This window comes from Callorhinchus milii, unplaced genomic scaffold, assembly GCF_018977255.1.
Source record: "Callorhinchus milii isolate IMCB2004 unplaced genomic scaffold, IMCB_Cmil_1.0 Scaffold17, whole genome shotgun sequence".
Taxonomy (NCBI): Eukaryota; Metazoa; Chordata; class Chondrichthyes; order Chimaeriformes; family Callorhinchidae; genus Callorhinchus; species Callorhinchus milii.
Window position 1 is genome coordinate 6,741,754 of NW_024704758.1, and position 17,012 is coordinate 6,758,765.

Genomic DNA, 17,012 nt, shown 5'->3' on the forward strand with positions numbered 1-17,012 from the left:
AAAAAATTACAAGACACAAAGTGCTTTACGTAACAACAACTTGCATTTATATAGCAGGGTAGAGTCTCAGAGTGCTTAACAGTGGTGAAGCTCGACCCCAAACCAGGGAGAGAGGGAAGGTGCGGTCAAAGAGGGGTTGAGGCAGAGAATTCCAGAGTCAAGCTCCGTAGTGGCTGAAGCACAGCCAACGTTAGTGGAGCAGAGGGACCAAGGATGTGCAGGAGGCCTGAGCCAGCAAAGGGACAGGTAGGAGTGGGGGTCATACATAAGTGTAAAAAGACATGCTTACTGTGTAAACGATAATATCAATGGTTCTCCTCGTTTTCAAACAACAGTTTATGATAACCTTGAAAGTTATCACACAATTGTCAACTAAGGAAACCGTGAAGTATGATTGTACGGTATGACTGACAGTCAACAAACACTATTAGATTAATGAAATACCACAACATTGTCCCAGTGCTATTTAGTGAAATGCAAAAATATATTTGCACAAACACCAAATTAATTGGAACCTTTACATAGTTACAGGCCATTTTTGCAGTAAACTAATGCATTTTAAGCAATTCACAATAACCTTGAATAAACATCAGCAAGAAAACTGAAATGAAGTCTATACATCAGGACAATATTGCCAACTACATAAAGAATGGAGAGAGAAATTTAGTCAAAAACTGCAAGCCATATATTAGGGAGATTTATTGAATTGAGGCATGGTGGACAGCAGCAATTGTACTTGCGTCGCTGCATAATGACACTTGTTAACCAATAGATCATATATAAAAAAGGGTTTTATAAAATGAACAGGCTTTCAAGTCCACTTGAGGTAAATATTTACTGTCCTATATTTACTTTAGTGGTCAGGTGTTAACAAAAAAATAATTTCCTACCTACGTGCATTTTTGCACTAATCCTCATTCAACACTTAAAATTTGAAGCACCAATTTTAAATGTAATTACCACTGGAACATATTATTGCACAAAAATGAATCCAAAAGTAGGTGTTTTTAGGTTTTATACTGGTTACAATTTAAAATCCTGTGTACTGGAGTTAATCACCAATAACTCTTGAAAGAAATTCAAATGTAGGTTAAAAAATGATAATGTTGCACAAACTTGGTCTAACAATTTCATACTTCTGGCATATCTTCAATGAAGTTTTAATGGACTGTTCTCTGCTACGAACTATTTATTTTACCATAGTAACTATTTTAGGAAAGAAAAGTATTCTTCATACATCAAATACAAAAATCACATAAATCTGGCCCTGAGTTACGTACAGAAATGCATTTTGTATTTTGTTCCAGACACAGGTAGATTTCTATATGGAGGTGTCATACATATGTGGAAATCTCAATCCAGTTTGGATCCTCTCAACTTAAACATGGTAATGGTTTTCCAAATGGCTAAACCAAAAAAACAGAACACCTCTTCAGCACATCTTCAAAAGCTTTTACAAGGATTTCAGAGGTTGCCAAACTGCGAACCAAATACCAAGCAGTTTATGAACATAATGACAACAAGCGGGGTTACCATTGTAAAACATACTACCATTAACTTGTTTTTACTTGAATCCAAACACAAACTTCCAAAGCAATTGTCTATTTTTTTAAATTCTTGGGGGTGCTGGTCAGTCTGACACATTGAGAAACCCATCATCATACTTAAGAGGATCCAAACCAAACACAGTTTTATGCATCCTACCTACACATGGAAATTACAGAAAAGTTTATTGGAATGAAATGCGCACTCTCTCCCTGGAGGGACATGACCTGCTTACGTAATTCTGGAAAGTATTAGGCATAGGTTACCAAGACTCAAGACTTCGGGACCCCAGAGTATGTGTTGGGGTATTGCTGGAGTCAATCCAGCGAAGAACTCATAGCTTACCATTGAGAGCACTGGTTTAAAATCGTTCCTATCATAATCACAGAGTATCTTTTCTAAGAGCACAGCAGAGAGCAAGGACAAGCCATCACTATATTGTGACATCTTTCCTGAAGCCATATCCTGTGTCTTATTGCTCAGATAGATGATTTTATTTGGATTTTGATATATACCAGATCTTATATACATTTTTTTAGAGAAAAACAGTTTAATGCCTGAGCTCTCACAGCTTGGTTACAAGATTCAAGCAATATAGTAAAGGACAAAGGAGTATTAATTCTTATTGTGATAGTTAACCAGAGGAATACCAGTTTATTAAACTAATACATGTAGTATACTAGTATACCATTATACCTGGTTATACTCAGGTATACTGCTGGCTCTATTTTGTGAACTCCTTTAAAAGCATGGTGTTCAATGAATTAGCATCCCAATTTTTTCCTTAAAATGATATCCAAAATACAAAAACAACAACAAATTACACTTACATAGAGCCTTTCACATCAGGAGGACATCCCAAGACACTGAACAGTCGAGGGTTTGCTCCTGAGTGGAGGGTTAGAATCAAAATGGGTGGAGGGCAAGGGGGTGGGGGGATAGGACCAAGGGCACGGTCAAAAAGGAAGGTCTTGTGACAAGCCTTGAAGGAGGCAAGGGAGGCGGCAGGGTGGAGGGATTCTGTGATGAAGTTCCAGAGGGTGGGCGCAGAAAGCTTGGAAGGCCCGATTGATGATGGTGGGGTGGGCAGGTCAGTAGACATGGAACAGGTCAGTATTGATGGCTCTTTAGCAACATTAAAAGGGTAGTTGAGCCATATGATCACTAAGCTGCATATTTTTTTAATTGCTTTACAATGACCAGTTAAATCACGGCCAGTGAAAGTCAAAGCAGTGTAAAACTTAATTTGGAGACCAACATAGTGTCCCACCCAGTTCTTAATTCAGGTTGTAAATTTAAACTGCAGCACCAGCAAATGATCAAGGGATGAAAAACTGTACTGAGAGATATACAATCTTGCATGGAGTATTGGCGACATAAATACATAGCAGCCCAAAGCCAAATGAAGGACCAGACCATGTACGGTTTGGTAATGCACCACCAGTTCTTTTTTGTATACAATACTTTCAGATGGAAAGTATTTTTTGAGGTTTTGCCATTTTTGCCAGATCGTAATCAGTCAGTATTACAGATGAATTGCTTGAATGGTCATACATATATTATATGATCATTCCATTACAGTAATAACATGACTATATACAGTAGTTGAAGACATACTATACCTTTATAAAATATTTTACGAGAAATACTTTTAGCACAAGGTGAATCAGCTCTATAAGAACAATAAGTCTAAAATAAATATAAAAGCCATTGTTTAAACATTAGTCTTGTGTATACAGTTAACAAATTTACCAAGAATAATATTATGCAAAGAAATCTTTTGCTTTACAAACCATATTGTCAGTTAGTTTCTATTTTCTGAATTTTTATAATGTGCCTAGTTACAACGTCCATGTTTTACTTTAACATCTACCACACTTAACTGACTGTCTGGTACAGGCACCTCAGAATAGCACTAATCTATTCAAAGGTGCAGGACAGTGCTGAATTAATTCAGTTCAGCCAGGACACCAGCCAGGCAGGCTACTGTAAGGTGGTGCCTGCCACTGATGAAATCCATAGACACCTACTTGAAAATGTGCATGTATGGATGTCAGTGGAGATGGGAATAATTTAGACTCCAATGCTCCCTGCGGTCAAAAAGCCTGCCAGCTTTGCAGTTAAGCCAACACTTACACATGATAGCCACTTGCGCAAGGTATTATGGGATAACCAGCAACCTGAACCATGCACAATAGAAGAAAATAGTCTAACACCCTTGGGAGAGGAGAGAGGAATTGAAAACTGGCAGAAAACAACAAATGTACACTTAATATTATAAACATGTGTTAAGAGCATAAGACGTAGGAGCAGGAGTAGGGCATTCGGCTTCTTGAGCCTGCCCCACCATTTAATAAGATCATGGCTGATCTTCTAACCTAATTCCATTTACCCGCCCTATCCCCATATCCCTTAATTCCTCTATCCTTTAGAAATCTATCAACCTCAGTCTTGAATATGTTCAAGGACTGAGCATCCACAGCCTTCTGGGATAGGGAATTCCATAAATTCACTACCCTCTGAGTGAAGAAATCTTTCCTCAACTCAGTTTGAAAAGGCTGACCCTTAATCTTGAGACTATGACCCCTAGTTTTAGAGTCTCCAACCAGGGGAAACAGTCACACGGCATCTACCCTGTCAAGAATCTTATAGGTTTCTATAAGATCACCTCTAATTCTTCTATATTCTAGAGAATATAGGCCTAGTTTACTCAACCTATCCTCGTAGGTCAACCCCCTCATGCCAGGAACCAACCTAGTGAATCTACGCTGCACCCCCTCTAAGGCGAGTATGTCCTTAAATAAGGAGACCAAAACTGCACACGATATTCCAGGTGTGGTCTCACCAAGTCCTTAAACAACTGCAGCAAGACTTCTCTACTCTTGTACTCTAACCCTTTTGCATCGAACGCCAACATGGCATTAGCCTTCCTAGTTGCTTGATATAATGTGATACGTGTTATAATAGCTGCAGTTGTATTTTACAGATAACTTAGAAACAGGGCAGTAGAACAGCAACTATTATTCACTCTCAGCTTTACTCCCTACATACGCTGAATCAATCCACTGTGAATAGTCTCATAAAACAAAGACAATCTGCAACAAATGCAATACTGGCACCGAACATAAAAGTCGTATTGATGTCACTTATTTGCCTTTGGTTGCTAGGATTCAATTTTCCATTTACCTTTAGTTCTTAAATTTGTATATTTAAATTACAATTTTGAAACTGGAAGGAGGTGTAATGCATGACACTTAAAAAAAATTGACTGAAGGTGGAAGTCTTACCCTCATCAATCTTCCCTTTCTTGAACAATCTAAAGACTTCATTAATCAACACTTAACACATTTAACCACTACTTGATTTATCTTGTTTTCTCTCCTGTTATTTCAATGCAATTGTGTTCTCCAGAATGAGCCTTTGTCCGTCACTGAATCTTATCTTTTTTTTAAACAAAACGTGTATCTACCACACTGTTACCATTTCTACTTTAATTTCATTGACTGCTTCTGAAAATAAACAGTTTACTCTGTTGTATCAATACAATAACACTTGGTATTTGCAAACTTATCACCTTTAAAACAAAATTTATTAGAAAGTAAACAGTTCATCCTAAAAGATAAATATAGTAAGAAACCACACATTGGTATAAAATATGGTCATTTATCCGATATTTGCAGACCGTGCATCAAATGCCTGCACTCTGAATCTTTAATGACCAGACACACAACAGTAGCTATAAAATGTAACGATAATAATAATTCTTGTGTTATTTAACCTACAACTTGCAACAGTAAAAAAAGAAACATTGTACAGTTGCTGGAATCAACTATTTAACCACTTCCTCAAACACATCATTTCAACCCAGCTTTGGTGGCTTTACCACCTTGTAGCACAATGCAACAGTATTGCCAAAATGTATTCAAAATGCATATTGTCTTCTCTCTACTTTCCTGTAAGCTAAAACACTTGGATTAAATCCTACCAATAGACAGATCTATCAAACATTGAATATTCAACTATACTGCAAATACTGCACTAAACATTTCACTTCCCAAAGATGTTGAGCTTTATAGTTAGAGGGGAGGTCTTGCCTTCTGAGATCAAGGTGCCTCTAATATGACAAACTTGGCAAATAGAGATCAGAGCTGAAGCAATTCTCTATTGTGGTTTGATACTCAAGCCAGTAAAGTTCAAGGTACTTCATGGCATGGTTCATGATACCCAGCCTTTCTGGCTCATTAATAGGACTTGGACAGGTAGACATGTTACGATAACCCTGCAAACCAAAGCCCAAACAGGTTGAGAGGTTCTGGTTGGACAAACAGCAAGAAGCTGTTTGACAAAAGTATATTATACTGAACAAAGTCACCCATCAGCAAATTGTATCAAAGAAATAAAAGCCCCACCTTCATAGATGACATATGTTTCATCTGGGTTTACTCCTAATAAGATATGCATCTCATCTAATCCATTAAACATTTATTGAGTATAAAATACTGCATTTAAAAGTAAATTATTCCAGTACATTTTAAATATATCTTCAATGTCATCATTGGCTATATGCATATATCATATATAATATATATACACACACATACGTATATATATATACACATAGTTTGTGTAACCTCCTTCCAGTACATGTTGAAGCATGGCTTTAATTGTTGCTTAAGTAGAAAATCAGGCAGCTAGCACACTGAATATCAACGTAACAATGTTACACTATAAATCATGTTATTTTCATGTCAGCCAATCTATAGGGATTAGAAACAAGACCAACAAAGCACCCAAAATATCCTAATCGAATATATTCCAGAAATCCAACTCAATATATTTAGGGTTTCTTCACTCAAATAGGGCCATCAATAAACTTGAGATAAGATCCAAAATACTTTTATTCCACGGTGGAGAACTATAACATAAATTAAGAGAAACACCAATTTCGTCCTGGCAGCAAAAGTGTTTGTCTGCACCTTGACTACATTTTAAAAATAAAGTGAAACAACACAGGAGGATGGGTCTAATAGTTTACTCGGCCAAAAATATTCTTTTCCATGGCTTTGATGCATATGAACCACTGGGCTGTGAGGATAACCAGAGCAGTTCAAGAACCCAGTGAACTCAAGCACCAAATTTAGGGCAGGAAAGAAAAATCTGCAGATTTGTCTTGTTTACACCAACATGTAAATCAATTATGTCACCCTGTATCTTTTACAAACAGTGTCTGACCTCTAAGGGAAAAGCTCCAAAGGGAAACATAATTTGCATGAATTATCATGTAATGTTAAATTTTATAACCATTGCCTCTGTCAATCTCCATTTCCCATGTTTTAAGCTTTGTTAAGGCTGAACGCAATGAAAAAAATGGATATAATGGACAGGACATCTCCTTAAAGATAATGAGTGATAACTCCTGAAATATTATGAGAACACAGTTAACTGTTCTCACTCATGAGTTTGGTGAAGCTGAACTTCTATTTTAATCTGCTTCTCAGTTGACATTTAGTTTGTAAAAACAGAATGAAAAGACACTTCTTTCAGTTTAAAGAACCTTCATTATTTTACTTGAAGTGCATTGGTTAGTGAAATTGTACATTACAACCACAAATGAATCAAGTTTTATATTCTTTGGTCAGCATTTCTGGTCATCAAGGTTAGGGATGTCACTACTAAAGAATCCATGCACCAAAATCTGCATCAAAACTCACGGGTTACATTTTGCAGAGAAAAGCTTTCTTCACCCTGCCCCAACAATATCCCATTCCTTCAACTCTATCACAATATATCCCATTTCCAAGCATTAACAGTCATCCCTTCACTGACCCCTATGCATTTGCCAGGAAACAAAAACAACAAATAAACAAATAAAATTGAAACACAAAAATTAGACATTGTGTCTGAAATCATCAGACACCAGATGCCTCAGCTGGAGGATAATTCACTACCGCCAACTTAATTCTAAGGAACACACAACCACACCTAAAAACCTTAAAAAGAACTCCAAAGCACTATTGATGTGGGTCCAGTCAAACTGGCTCGTTTGCAAGAATTGAAGAAACAGACAGTCACTAGAGACTGGAATTCTTCTCACTCCGCATCTGTTACCCTGCAAGCCAAAGCCCAAATGGACAGCAGTCCTGGCTGGACAAGTTGCGTCAAGCTTACCATTGCTCTGCAGTGGTAGGTAATAATATTAATACTTGCATTTGATTTAGCGTTTTTTACATTGGAAGCTCATCTCAAAGTACTTCACAGGATTTCATGTAAAATGTAGTGACTGTGTTTTGTGGTCGAACAAAGCAGCCAATATGCACACAGCAATGTTCCACAAACAACCAAAGGCGAATAACCAATTTTATTTGGGGATTTTTGGATACCTGGAGAAACTCCCTTCTCAGGCTACAATGTTTTAGCTGGTTAATTTCCAGTAGTAGCCAATGTTCAGGGATTTCACATAAATTTCTAATATTTTTTTAAAAAAGCCACTTCTAATTCTAAATAAATTACTACACATCTGGCCTGTGTACAGTGTACATCAGTTCAGCTCTGTGGCATATAAATATAGCCTGACAAACAGAATGAAATGGTCATATCTCCATTTGTGAGAATGATTACAAATGTAGCTAACTTGCAATGAGTTATCCAGTTAGCCTTATTTGTCGATAAACGTATTGTGTCAAACTACCACCAAACTCACAACTTTCATGCAATGGTAAGTGGTTCGTCAATTACAAAGAGTTTGTTATACTGTAAAATACCAATATAAACATAAATATTAAACACTAAATTTGAAACCTTTATCTTTTGCGCAATGTAAGAAAACGCAAAATTTGATTTTTATGATCACTTCAGAAAGAACTGATGACCACCAGGTTTTGTTTGCAAATTAAAATTCTTAAATTGTGAATATTTTAATCTAAATCACCTTTTTTAAAAATGTACACACCCAAGCACACACTCAAAGAAGTTCTGAAATATTTAACAATTTGACAGAATACTTAAAGCAATCTGTTTGATACCATAAACATTATAAAATATTTTAAACGGTAAAAAAAAATGTATTCGAATAAATATAGCTTGCACATGTGTGCCTACAAAACTCTGCTTAAAGGTTCCATTGCCACTAGTTACAATGGCCCTCACATCAGATGGAAAAAGCAGTACTTACTTATATTCTGTGCATTTGCCAAATAAAACGGGCTATACAAGAAAGCATTAACAAACCATGTTGTTGACTATCCCTCAATTTAATTAAAAACATTTAATAAAGTTTTAAATGTTGATATCACTTCACTAAAGGTAGCTTGGCTAATGAAAATAACCCATCGTTTGTAATATGGCTATGAGCTACTGTTGCATATTAGCAAAATTAGGAAAACAGGTTATTTAACTGAAATGTTTTATCAAAAAGTAATATTCTTTGGTATTAGCAAACCTAAAAACATTCAGATTGCTTCATTTAGGATCTAATTAGGAATTGAAATACCAGGAAACTTAATTATCTATACTACTAGTCTGTACTGTCATCTTTGCATCATAAACAAGTACAATATGGTTATCACACATGAAACACTTAAGTAATAGATTTACAATTCAAGATCACTGCAGTGATAATCAAGGCAACATTTTAGCTATTTGTTTCAGCTTCAAAACTTGAGATGGAAGGTTTTCCTGTTTAAGGCTCTATTTCAGCATGCTGAGTCAAATAGAAATAAAGAACTTGGTTAAGTAACCAACTAGACTAAAATTATTCGGAAATGAACTACAGTATAATCAATTGTACAATTCATAGCACTGCTGAAAATGTACAGTAGTAATAATTTCAAATTAATTCCAGCTGTAATATTTTCCACCAACACCTCCTGTGGGTCATTTTTCCTTCATCGTATTTATTCCTCAACTTCCTATAACTGCAGGATCCGCCAACATTCTGCAACGGCAGTTTGGGCCACACTCCATGAGAGAATCCATCTAAACGCGATCTTGGACCACACAATAACATTTCACTGACTAACAGAATGTAAAAAGGTAACGATTTCGCACTTCTTAAATTTAAATTGAAGCAATGGCTTGTACTTCCAACTAAGAAAACTTTGCACCAAATGTGGATGAAAATCCCTTGCTCTCTTCGGTGTTACAGTGTGTAATTACCTAGAAAGTGATAATATAGAAGTCAAAACACGAATTTCCAATGTTCAACTCAGTGCACAGAAATGTAGTTTCCACAGAGCTCGGGTGCACTCATTCCGCGTAAAAGCTTTGAAACGTTTTGCTCCTGGTCCTTGCATTTTCCAGCTGGTTGTTAGGGGATTGCAGGAGGCAGCTCCTCTTCCTTATCTCCATTCTTAAAATTGACCGGATTAATTTATACGTTACCCCAAAAAAAATGTTGAAAATAATGTGTTCGAATCCTACTACTCCTTTCTCCCTGTGCAGCAGACTGGATCGTAAAATTAAGATTCAGTATTCCCTCGCATTATTAAAGCATATGATATCGTGAGTTAAATACGAACAGATAGCAATTAGTTTGCACTTTTATCGAAAACAATTTTTTTTAAAAAATAGATGCGCACCACGTCTAGCGATCAAACGAACTCATTCATAAAACTTCCAAAGGCAGATCTCTGGGATCGGTGATGATTTGTAAACAAGACGCTGTGAGGAGAAAACGTTGATCGCGCATTTAAGTGCAGCACGGAATTATTTGCTCGCATGGATCAGGAATATTATGTTGTCAATTTCACCACATCCTACCTGCTCTCTGGATATGCAAGGCAAAGATGTCCTTCTGGGCATTTTGCAGCGACCGTAATAGTTGGGTGATGTTTCTCCTAAAGAAACACAACTCGATCTCCTTCGGGGTTTGATCACCGGGATCTTTTCCTCCGTGGTTATCCTGCGGCGGGCTTCTCTGGGAAACAAGTGGTCGAAATACACAGCAATGGCAGCCCCCGCCACCCCGACCCCGCACGCCAGGAGGGGTCTCAGAGCTGCCGGTAGAGCGATCAGGCTGGTGATGGAAGCCAGTCTGACCACTCCGGCGAACAGTAAGATCAAGACGCTCTGTTTCACTTTCAGAGTGGAGAGTAACGTCAGGAACCCCACGCATCCCAGCACCACGGCCGGGGCCAGCAACCTGCAGAGGAACAGATGCTCGTCGCCGAACAAAACTTGCACCACCAAGAAATCTCCGAGATAGCAACATGGTGGCAACGCCAGGAGCCAAGCCGTGCTGCATTCCCTCTTACTCTTCCTCAGATAAAATGTCAACCAAAAGAAGGCACAGCAGATACTGAAGAGCGGGCTGACCGACTGCAAAACCGCCGCCCATGCCGACTGGAAAGTCTGCACCAGGGACGAGTGGCACTCCTCGTCCAGGCATCTCTTGGCCACGATGGACAGGACGAGTATTGCAAAGGCACCGCAGCCGCCGCGGAGGTAAAAAGCTGCGAGTTTGGGACGGGCTAAGCCGAGCCTCTCCAAGTTGCACCACCTGCAGACGGAATAGCCGCTGTCCTGCTTCAGCGGAGTCACGCAGCTCTTCACATAACCGTTCCGGCTGCTCTCGTCCTGGGACTTGCTGTTGTGCGTCGACGACGACGACGAAACCCCCTCGTCCCTCATCGCCATGTTGAGTTCTCTTCCCTTCTCTGTTGTTGTAGGTGTTGTAACACTCGCGTGTGTGTGTATGTGTGTGTGTGAGAGAGAGAGAGAGAGAGAGGGGGAGGGAGGGAGGGAGGGGGGTAGTGAGGGGTGGTGGGGGGGGGGGGGTGTTCAGTTCACTTGCTCACAACACACGAGAGCGAGAGCAAACGAGAGAGAGCATTTCGGGTAAAAAAAGAAGAAGAAAGGAGGCGGGAGGGGGTAAGAGAGAGAAAGAAAATAAAAGCCCCACACATACACACGCGCACAACACCCATACCCGCCCGCCCGCCCGCTCCACTCACTCCCTCACACAGACAGACAGACAGACACGAAGTCAGTCAGTCAGTCAGACAGACACATTGAACCCGGACTCACTGTCGCCTCCCGCTCCGCGAAGCCCCTGTTACTACAGCATCAGCAGCGCTATACCCTCCTCACACTCACTCTCTCTCTCTCTCTCACACACACACACACACTCACTCACTCACTCTCTCGCCTCCTCCTACGGAAGCGCGCGCATCTCCCCTCGCCGCGACCGTTGGGCGCTCGCGCAGTCGCCCGAACGTTCTTTCTGTTCTCTGTGTGTGTGTGTGTGTGTGTGTGACCGTTGGCCGCTCGCGCTGCCCCTCTCTCTCTCTCTCGCGTGCGTGCGCGCGCGCGCGCTCTCATCTCCCTGCCCGCGACCGTCGGGCGCTCTCCGCAGTCAGCGGCGTGAAGAACGTTCTGTTCCGTGGTGACGGTCGGGGACGCTCTCGCGCCGTCTTTCTTTCCCTTTCGCTCTTTCTCGAGCGAGCGAGCGAGACCGCGCGCACGCGCACGCACGCACACGCGCGCGCATCCATCCGACCGACCGACCGGCCCGCCCGCCGAGCTCCTGCCTTCCACCGTCCCGGAGCGGATCTTTTAGGCTTGTCCCGGAGTTTACGATACGGTTGTGTATCTGTGTGTGTATGTGTGTGTGTGTGACCTTTCTTTCTGTGTGTTTGATGGAGGTTTGTTTGTTTTTTTGAGGGGGAAATCATCGTCCCGCAAGTATAACCTTCCGTACTCGATAACGACGTCTCGAGCTGCTCCGGGGGGTAACCGCTCTGACAAGTGTAGTGACTGTACGTACACCCCCCCCCCCCCCCCCCAGACACACACACACACACATCGGTTTCTGATCTCCCCCCCCCCCCCCATCTCACCCCTCGCCAAAAAAAAACCACTTATCACTTAACTCCCGGACAGTTCAATATGAACGGCCTCCGGGACGGGGTTTAAATGTGAAGAAGGTAAGTCCTTCCCCACCACCACTCACTCACTCACTCAGTCACTCTCCCTCTCTCTCTCTCCACACACGCACATACATACACTCCTTTGCTCATCGTTGTAATCGCTGCCACTAACTCAGCTCCCGACGCGGGGTTTCTTTTTGAAAGCCTCGTCGGGGGGGAGGAGGGGGGGAGGGAGGGAATCGTTTTCCACCGCTGTTATTTACTCAGTTCTCCTTTTCAAACCCGTACGGTTTTGCGTGTGTTTACCTCGGTGTCTTGTCAGCGTGAGAGGGCGCACAGACACACACACACAGACACAGACACACACACCCCCGGGGGGTGGGGGGTGAGGTCAGTCCCCGCCTTGTCATTTGCAGGTGCGGAAAGTGCCCATTTTTTTTTCCACACGAGCATCAAAGAGGACAAAAACCTGTACAAGAGTGTCGTTTTCGGAGCATTTTCAACGCATAAACTGAACCGAGACTCGTTCAAGATGTTCCAGTGAAACGAGGCAGATTTTTTTTTCTTCTTCTTCTCCTTCGGATCTGGCTTACTTTTAAACTCGTGTGAGGGTAATATTGCCCGTTGTTGTGTTACGTGTGTGTGTGTAATTGTTTGTAAAAAAAAACAAGAAGAAAAATTAGAACAAGTTTATAAATGATGATAATAATAAGGATTTGATAACAAGTTTACTGCGTGAAGTATTCAGAATTACTACCTCGCTCTTTCTGGCCAGGAAACTGCAGCAATAGCAGCAAGCATGGAAAGTACAGCAATTGCTGCTCGCATGGAATATTTCCTCATTACGGCCATCTGACTTCACTGTGCAAAATGTAGAAATACCCTGTGGTTTGAAATACTACGTTGACGGTTGATGACGAGTATGGGAACTGTTCCTCTGCCAGTAAATGTGTGTGCGAGACTGTGAACTGTGAAGTCGAGCTGCTGTGCACTTTCTGTGGCCTAGCTGCAGTCTTTTCGGTCCAGAAGATGATCAACTGGTGATTTTTTTTTAAAAATCCTTTCACCCGCACTGGGTGTTTTCATTTTGACATACATCAATACTTCCAATCGTGTTTGAACATCCGAAGAGATCGTGTTACAAAAAAAAAACTTAACCATCCTTTCCAATCAGTCCACATATAAAGGATTTAGCACTGGAGGGTCAGATGCATAACACAGTTTCAAGAACTCTGAGAAACACTCATATTATAAAAAGCTACTAAATGGCTTTGTATAAGAAGCTCGTGTTACATTTGTAAGGATTTGGACATATAGTAACGTAACGAAAGCTCGTTTTGAGTTTCTTTTTTAATTCTGCCATTGTGATATACATTTATTCAAAGCTGCATATGTTGAAACTCTGCCTCATTATTGAAAAGTCTAATATAGCGAGTTCAATTGTCTTAATATTATGCAGAGGTCGGCAGCACAGCTTTTAATGAAATTATATGTACTATACAAGCCAACCAAACAAAGAAAAGCTTATTCTAGTGACTTTAACAACACAGAAATCGCTTGTTGATTGTAAAAATATATTTTTGATCCATAAATGTTTCATCATCTCGCTAACCAGTATATACTTTTACATTTCACGAAAGTATTACTTCAAACCTCCTCTTCCCTAACAAATACGCACTTCCTTTTTCCCCCCCTAATGGACAACACATTAACAGAGGATATTAGGAAATGATTATTCTGAATCCAATCTCCTGTGAATTCAACGAAACCTCTACTGTATACATCTTTGTATGTTTTGACAGACGCATATTGGACTTAAATATATATTGGAGGAAGATTCCAGTCCAATCTAGTTTTTTTTTAGTACGAAAAGAGCCGTCTGATGTAAAGTTATGAAAAATATGAGAGAAACGTTATAACAAGAATTTTCAAAGCCGAACACAGACACGATGGGTCGAAAAGCCTTGTTCGGGACTGTAAATTTCTACGGAACAAGTATGGTGACTGTCAGACCCACTGTATTACTTCGCCTCCAGGCAATATTGTAATACTGTTTGTATTATTTTCTTCACTTAACAAAATCAGCTATGTAGCATTCTGACATAACTGAATTACCACACACATTAACAGTAACCCTTAAAATATGCTATAAATGTACCAGGAAAAAAAAGGTAATTTTGTTGTTGTTTCTTAGTACTGGCGTTTATTTATTGGAAAACTAAAACATCTATATGAAATTACAGAACAATTGTATGCTACCACTCATACACAAAATGATCACTTGAACATGCTCGTGTTTAGACATAACTTTTGAGTCATACGATGTTGTGAAAGTTAGGGGAAAACGATTCCCACTGGTACAGTAAAAAGACAACATGTACTGCATTTGGGAACAGTTGTTCAAGTTAGAACGTGTACTGCGATTGATTGTTCGATTACTATTAGCTGTACATTTGTTATACTTTCATTTTTTTATTACCAAGTGAGATTAAATAAATAACATTGACGTAAACAACAACAATCAACGCATTGTCTGTGGGGAAAAAACGTACTTAAAGTGGCCACAATATTTTGAAATACAGTGCTTGAGCAGGATCTTTTAAAAATAAAAATGTGTAAATTTAAAAGGCAAGATAAAGGACAATAACTATGTTGTAAAAGTGTGCTGCTAAAGTGTTTTGAAGTTCAGCCAGGCGCCACCGTGAGGACCACTGTGGATACTCAGTCAGCAGTGGCCAGGGACAGCGTGGCAGAGGCAACACAAAATCGCAGCGAACACACACACTACACTTGTAGGTGCTTCGTATTAAATGCATTTCCTACCAGGCAATTCTATAATTGTTTTACTGAGCTTTTTTTTCAAAAAAAAAAGTTTCCCCCTGTCTCAACAAGAAAGGGCACAATATTATAATTCTCAATAAGAATTTGCGCGGAGGGTCTTAATTAAGATAAACCACAATCGTTTCTTAACATTCAGCCACTATGGCGGTCGAAATCCATATTTTATGTTTTAGGAATAAGGTGAATTCGCAGAATTTATTTCCGCTGAAGAACTTTCATTCCTCGTCTAAATTCCTCTATTAGATGGTCATCTTACGAGATGATGTGTGCTGGGTTTTGCTTCAATCCAGTCTCCAGGACTTAGGACTAGTTTAGTGCCGCATTGTGCAATCCACAAAGTGAAGCAATTGTAGATGACGTTTTCTGACCTTAAAGACCAAAGTGGCTGTTGCGTTTTGTACACAGGCCATATCTCGTTACTCTGCAGTTTTTAAATAATCATTGCGTTTAATAACTATGGCTGACGTATCTCGGGGATGACAATTTACCTGCAATGTGTGTTGTCATTTGCTGTTGGTTAATTGACATGGTCTCAATGCCAGCCTAGTTCTTTCTTATGTCCATTGTGTCCTCGGTGGACCTTGAGTGAAACTTGCTCAAGACTATTTGTTTTATTTGCTAAGCACCGCGCTGTTTAACATTACCAGTTTGACTGGAGATTACTGAATGTCAAACTTGCTTCGATCTGATATGAAACCTTTTCTATGTCCGATTTAATTAATTTAAAATGCGAGTGTGCTTTGCTTTGGACACAATCCTGACTGACAGTACAATGGAATCATCAACCTCGGGAGCACTCAAACCTGGGCTTTTTGGATGTCCAACGAACCAACTGGTGACTATCCTGAAATAAATACAGAAGTCGCTGGGAACAATCAGCACATCAGGCAATATCTATGGAGAGAGGAAAGAGTTAATGATTCAGGTCGATGACCTTTAGTCAGAAGTGTTCTATCAGAACTATCTGATATTACCAAAGATAGAGCCATGTATTATGGGGACGGGAATTGAAGAATGGTGTTCAGTTGTCTTGTCACCAATGAGTGGGATGCATCTGAATATTAAAAATCCAAGGGGTTGATTGGGCGGTCTTCAATAGAAAGGGAGGCTCAGGAGACGGTGCATTTAATACATGCTCGCCTCTGTTCCATAATTTTTATGTGCTGTTTAGAGTGCAATTCGGGATATAGAATGGTATAATTATGTTACATTTTATTCTTTAACAGCTTTCCTGCAAGCTGCCTTAGATGAGATAAAATTCATCTCACTGATACTGCACCATTGCCATTCTGTAAGGTAGTCTTTCATCTCCTTTTGAACACTTCCTGCACCTGATTCAATTTCTAGTGATGCAATGATACAACATCATGAGCATACAATCACCACATAGACTACAGTGGTTTAAAAAGAAGGCTCTCCTTCACCTTCTCAGGGAAACTCGGGATGGGCAATAAAGGGTGGCAAAAGGTAATGGTCAGAGTTCAAAGATGTGAAAAATTTGTGAAACATTGATTGACTGATTGATTGATTGATTCTCTTTTGCTTTAAGTCAATCCTCATCACTGGTAAGAAATCTGGAACCTGCTTCAATTTGGTTTGCATTTTGGCAAAATTAGCTTCATGGTAATTTCTTCCCACTCTCCAGTTTTTGTGATATTTGATACAGAAATTGTTATCAACACCTTTAGGATAATTTTGTTGTTTCACAAATGCAGATACGTTTCGTAGCGGAATATCACCCACTACGATTCTTGGATATGT

The 17,012-nt window shown here is 39.9% G+C and overlaps 1 protein-coding gene across 2 annotated transcripts in view; it reads right to left on the reverse strand.

Moving 5' to 3' along the window:
- pde3b (phosphodiesterase 3B) overlaps nt 1–11,267 on the reverse strand; it is a 112,577-nt gene extending 101,310 nt beyond the window's left edge. For both annotated transcript variants that reach the window (XM_007887531.2, XM_007887530.2), the window contains exon 1: nt 10,303–11,267. In XM_007887531.2, coding sequence (XP_007885722.1) covers nt 10,303–11,178 — 876 coding nt within the window. In that variant the 5' untranslated portion in view covers nt 11,179–11,267. The remainder of the gene's footprint in view (nt 1–10,302) is intronic.
- Nucleotides 11,268–17,012: the final 5,745 nt, after the last annotated feature.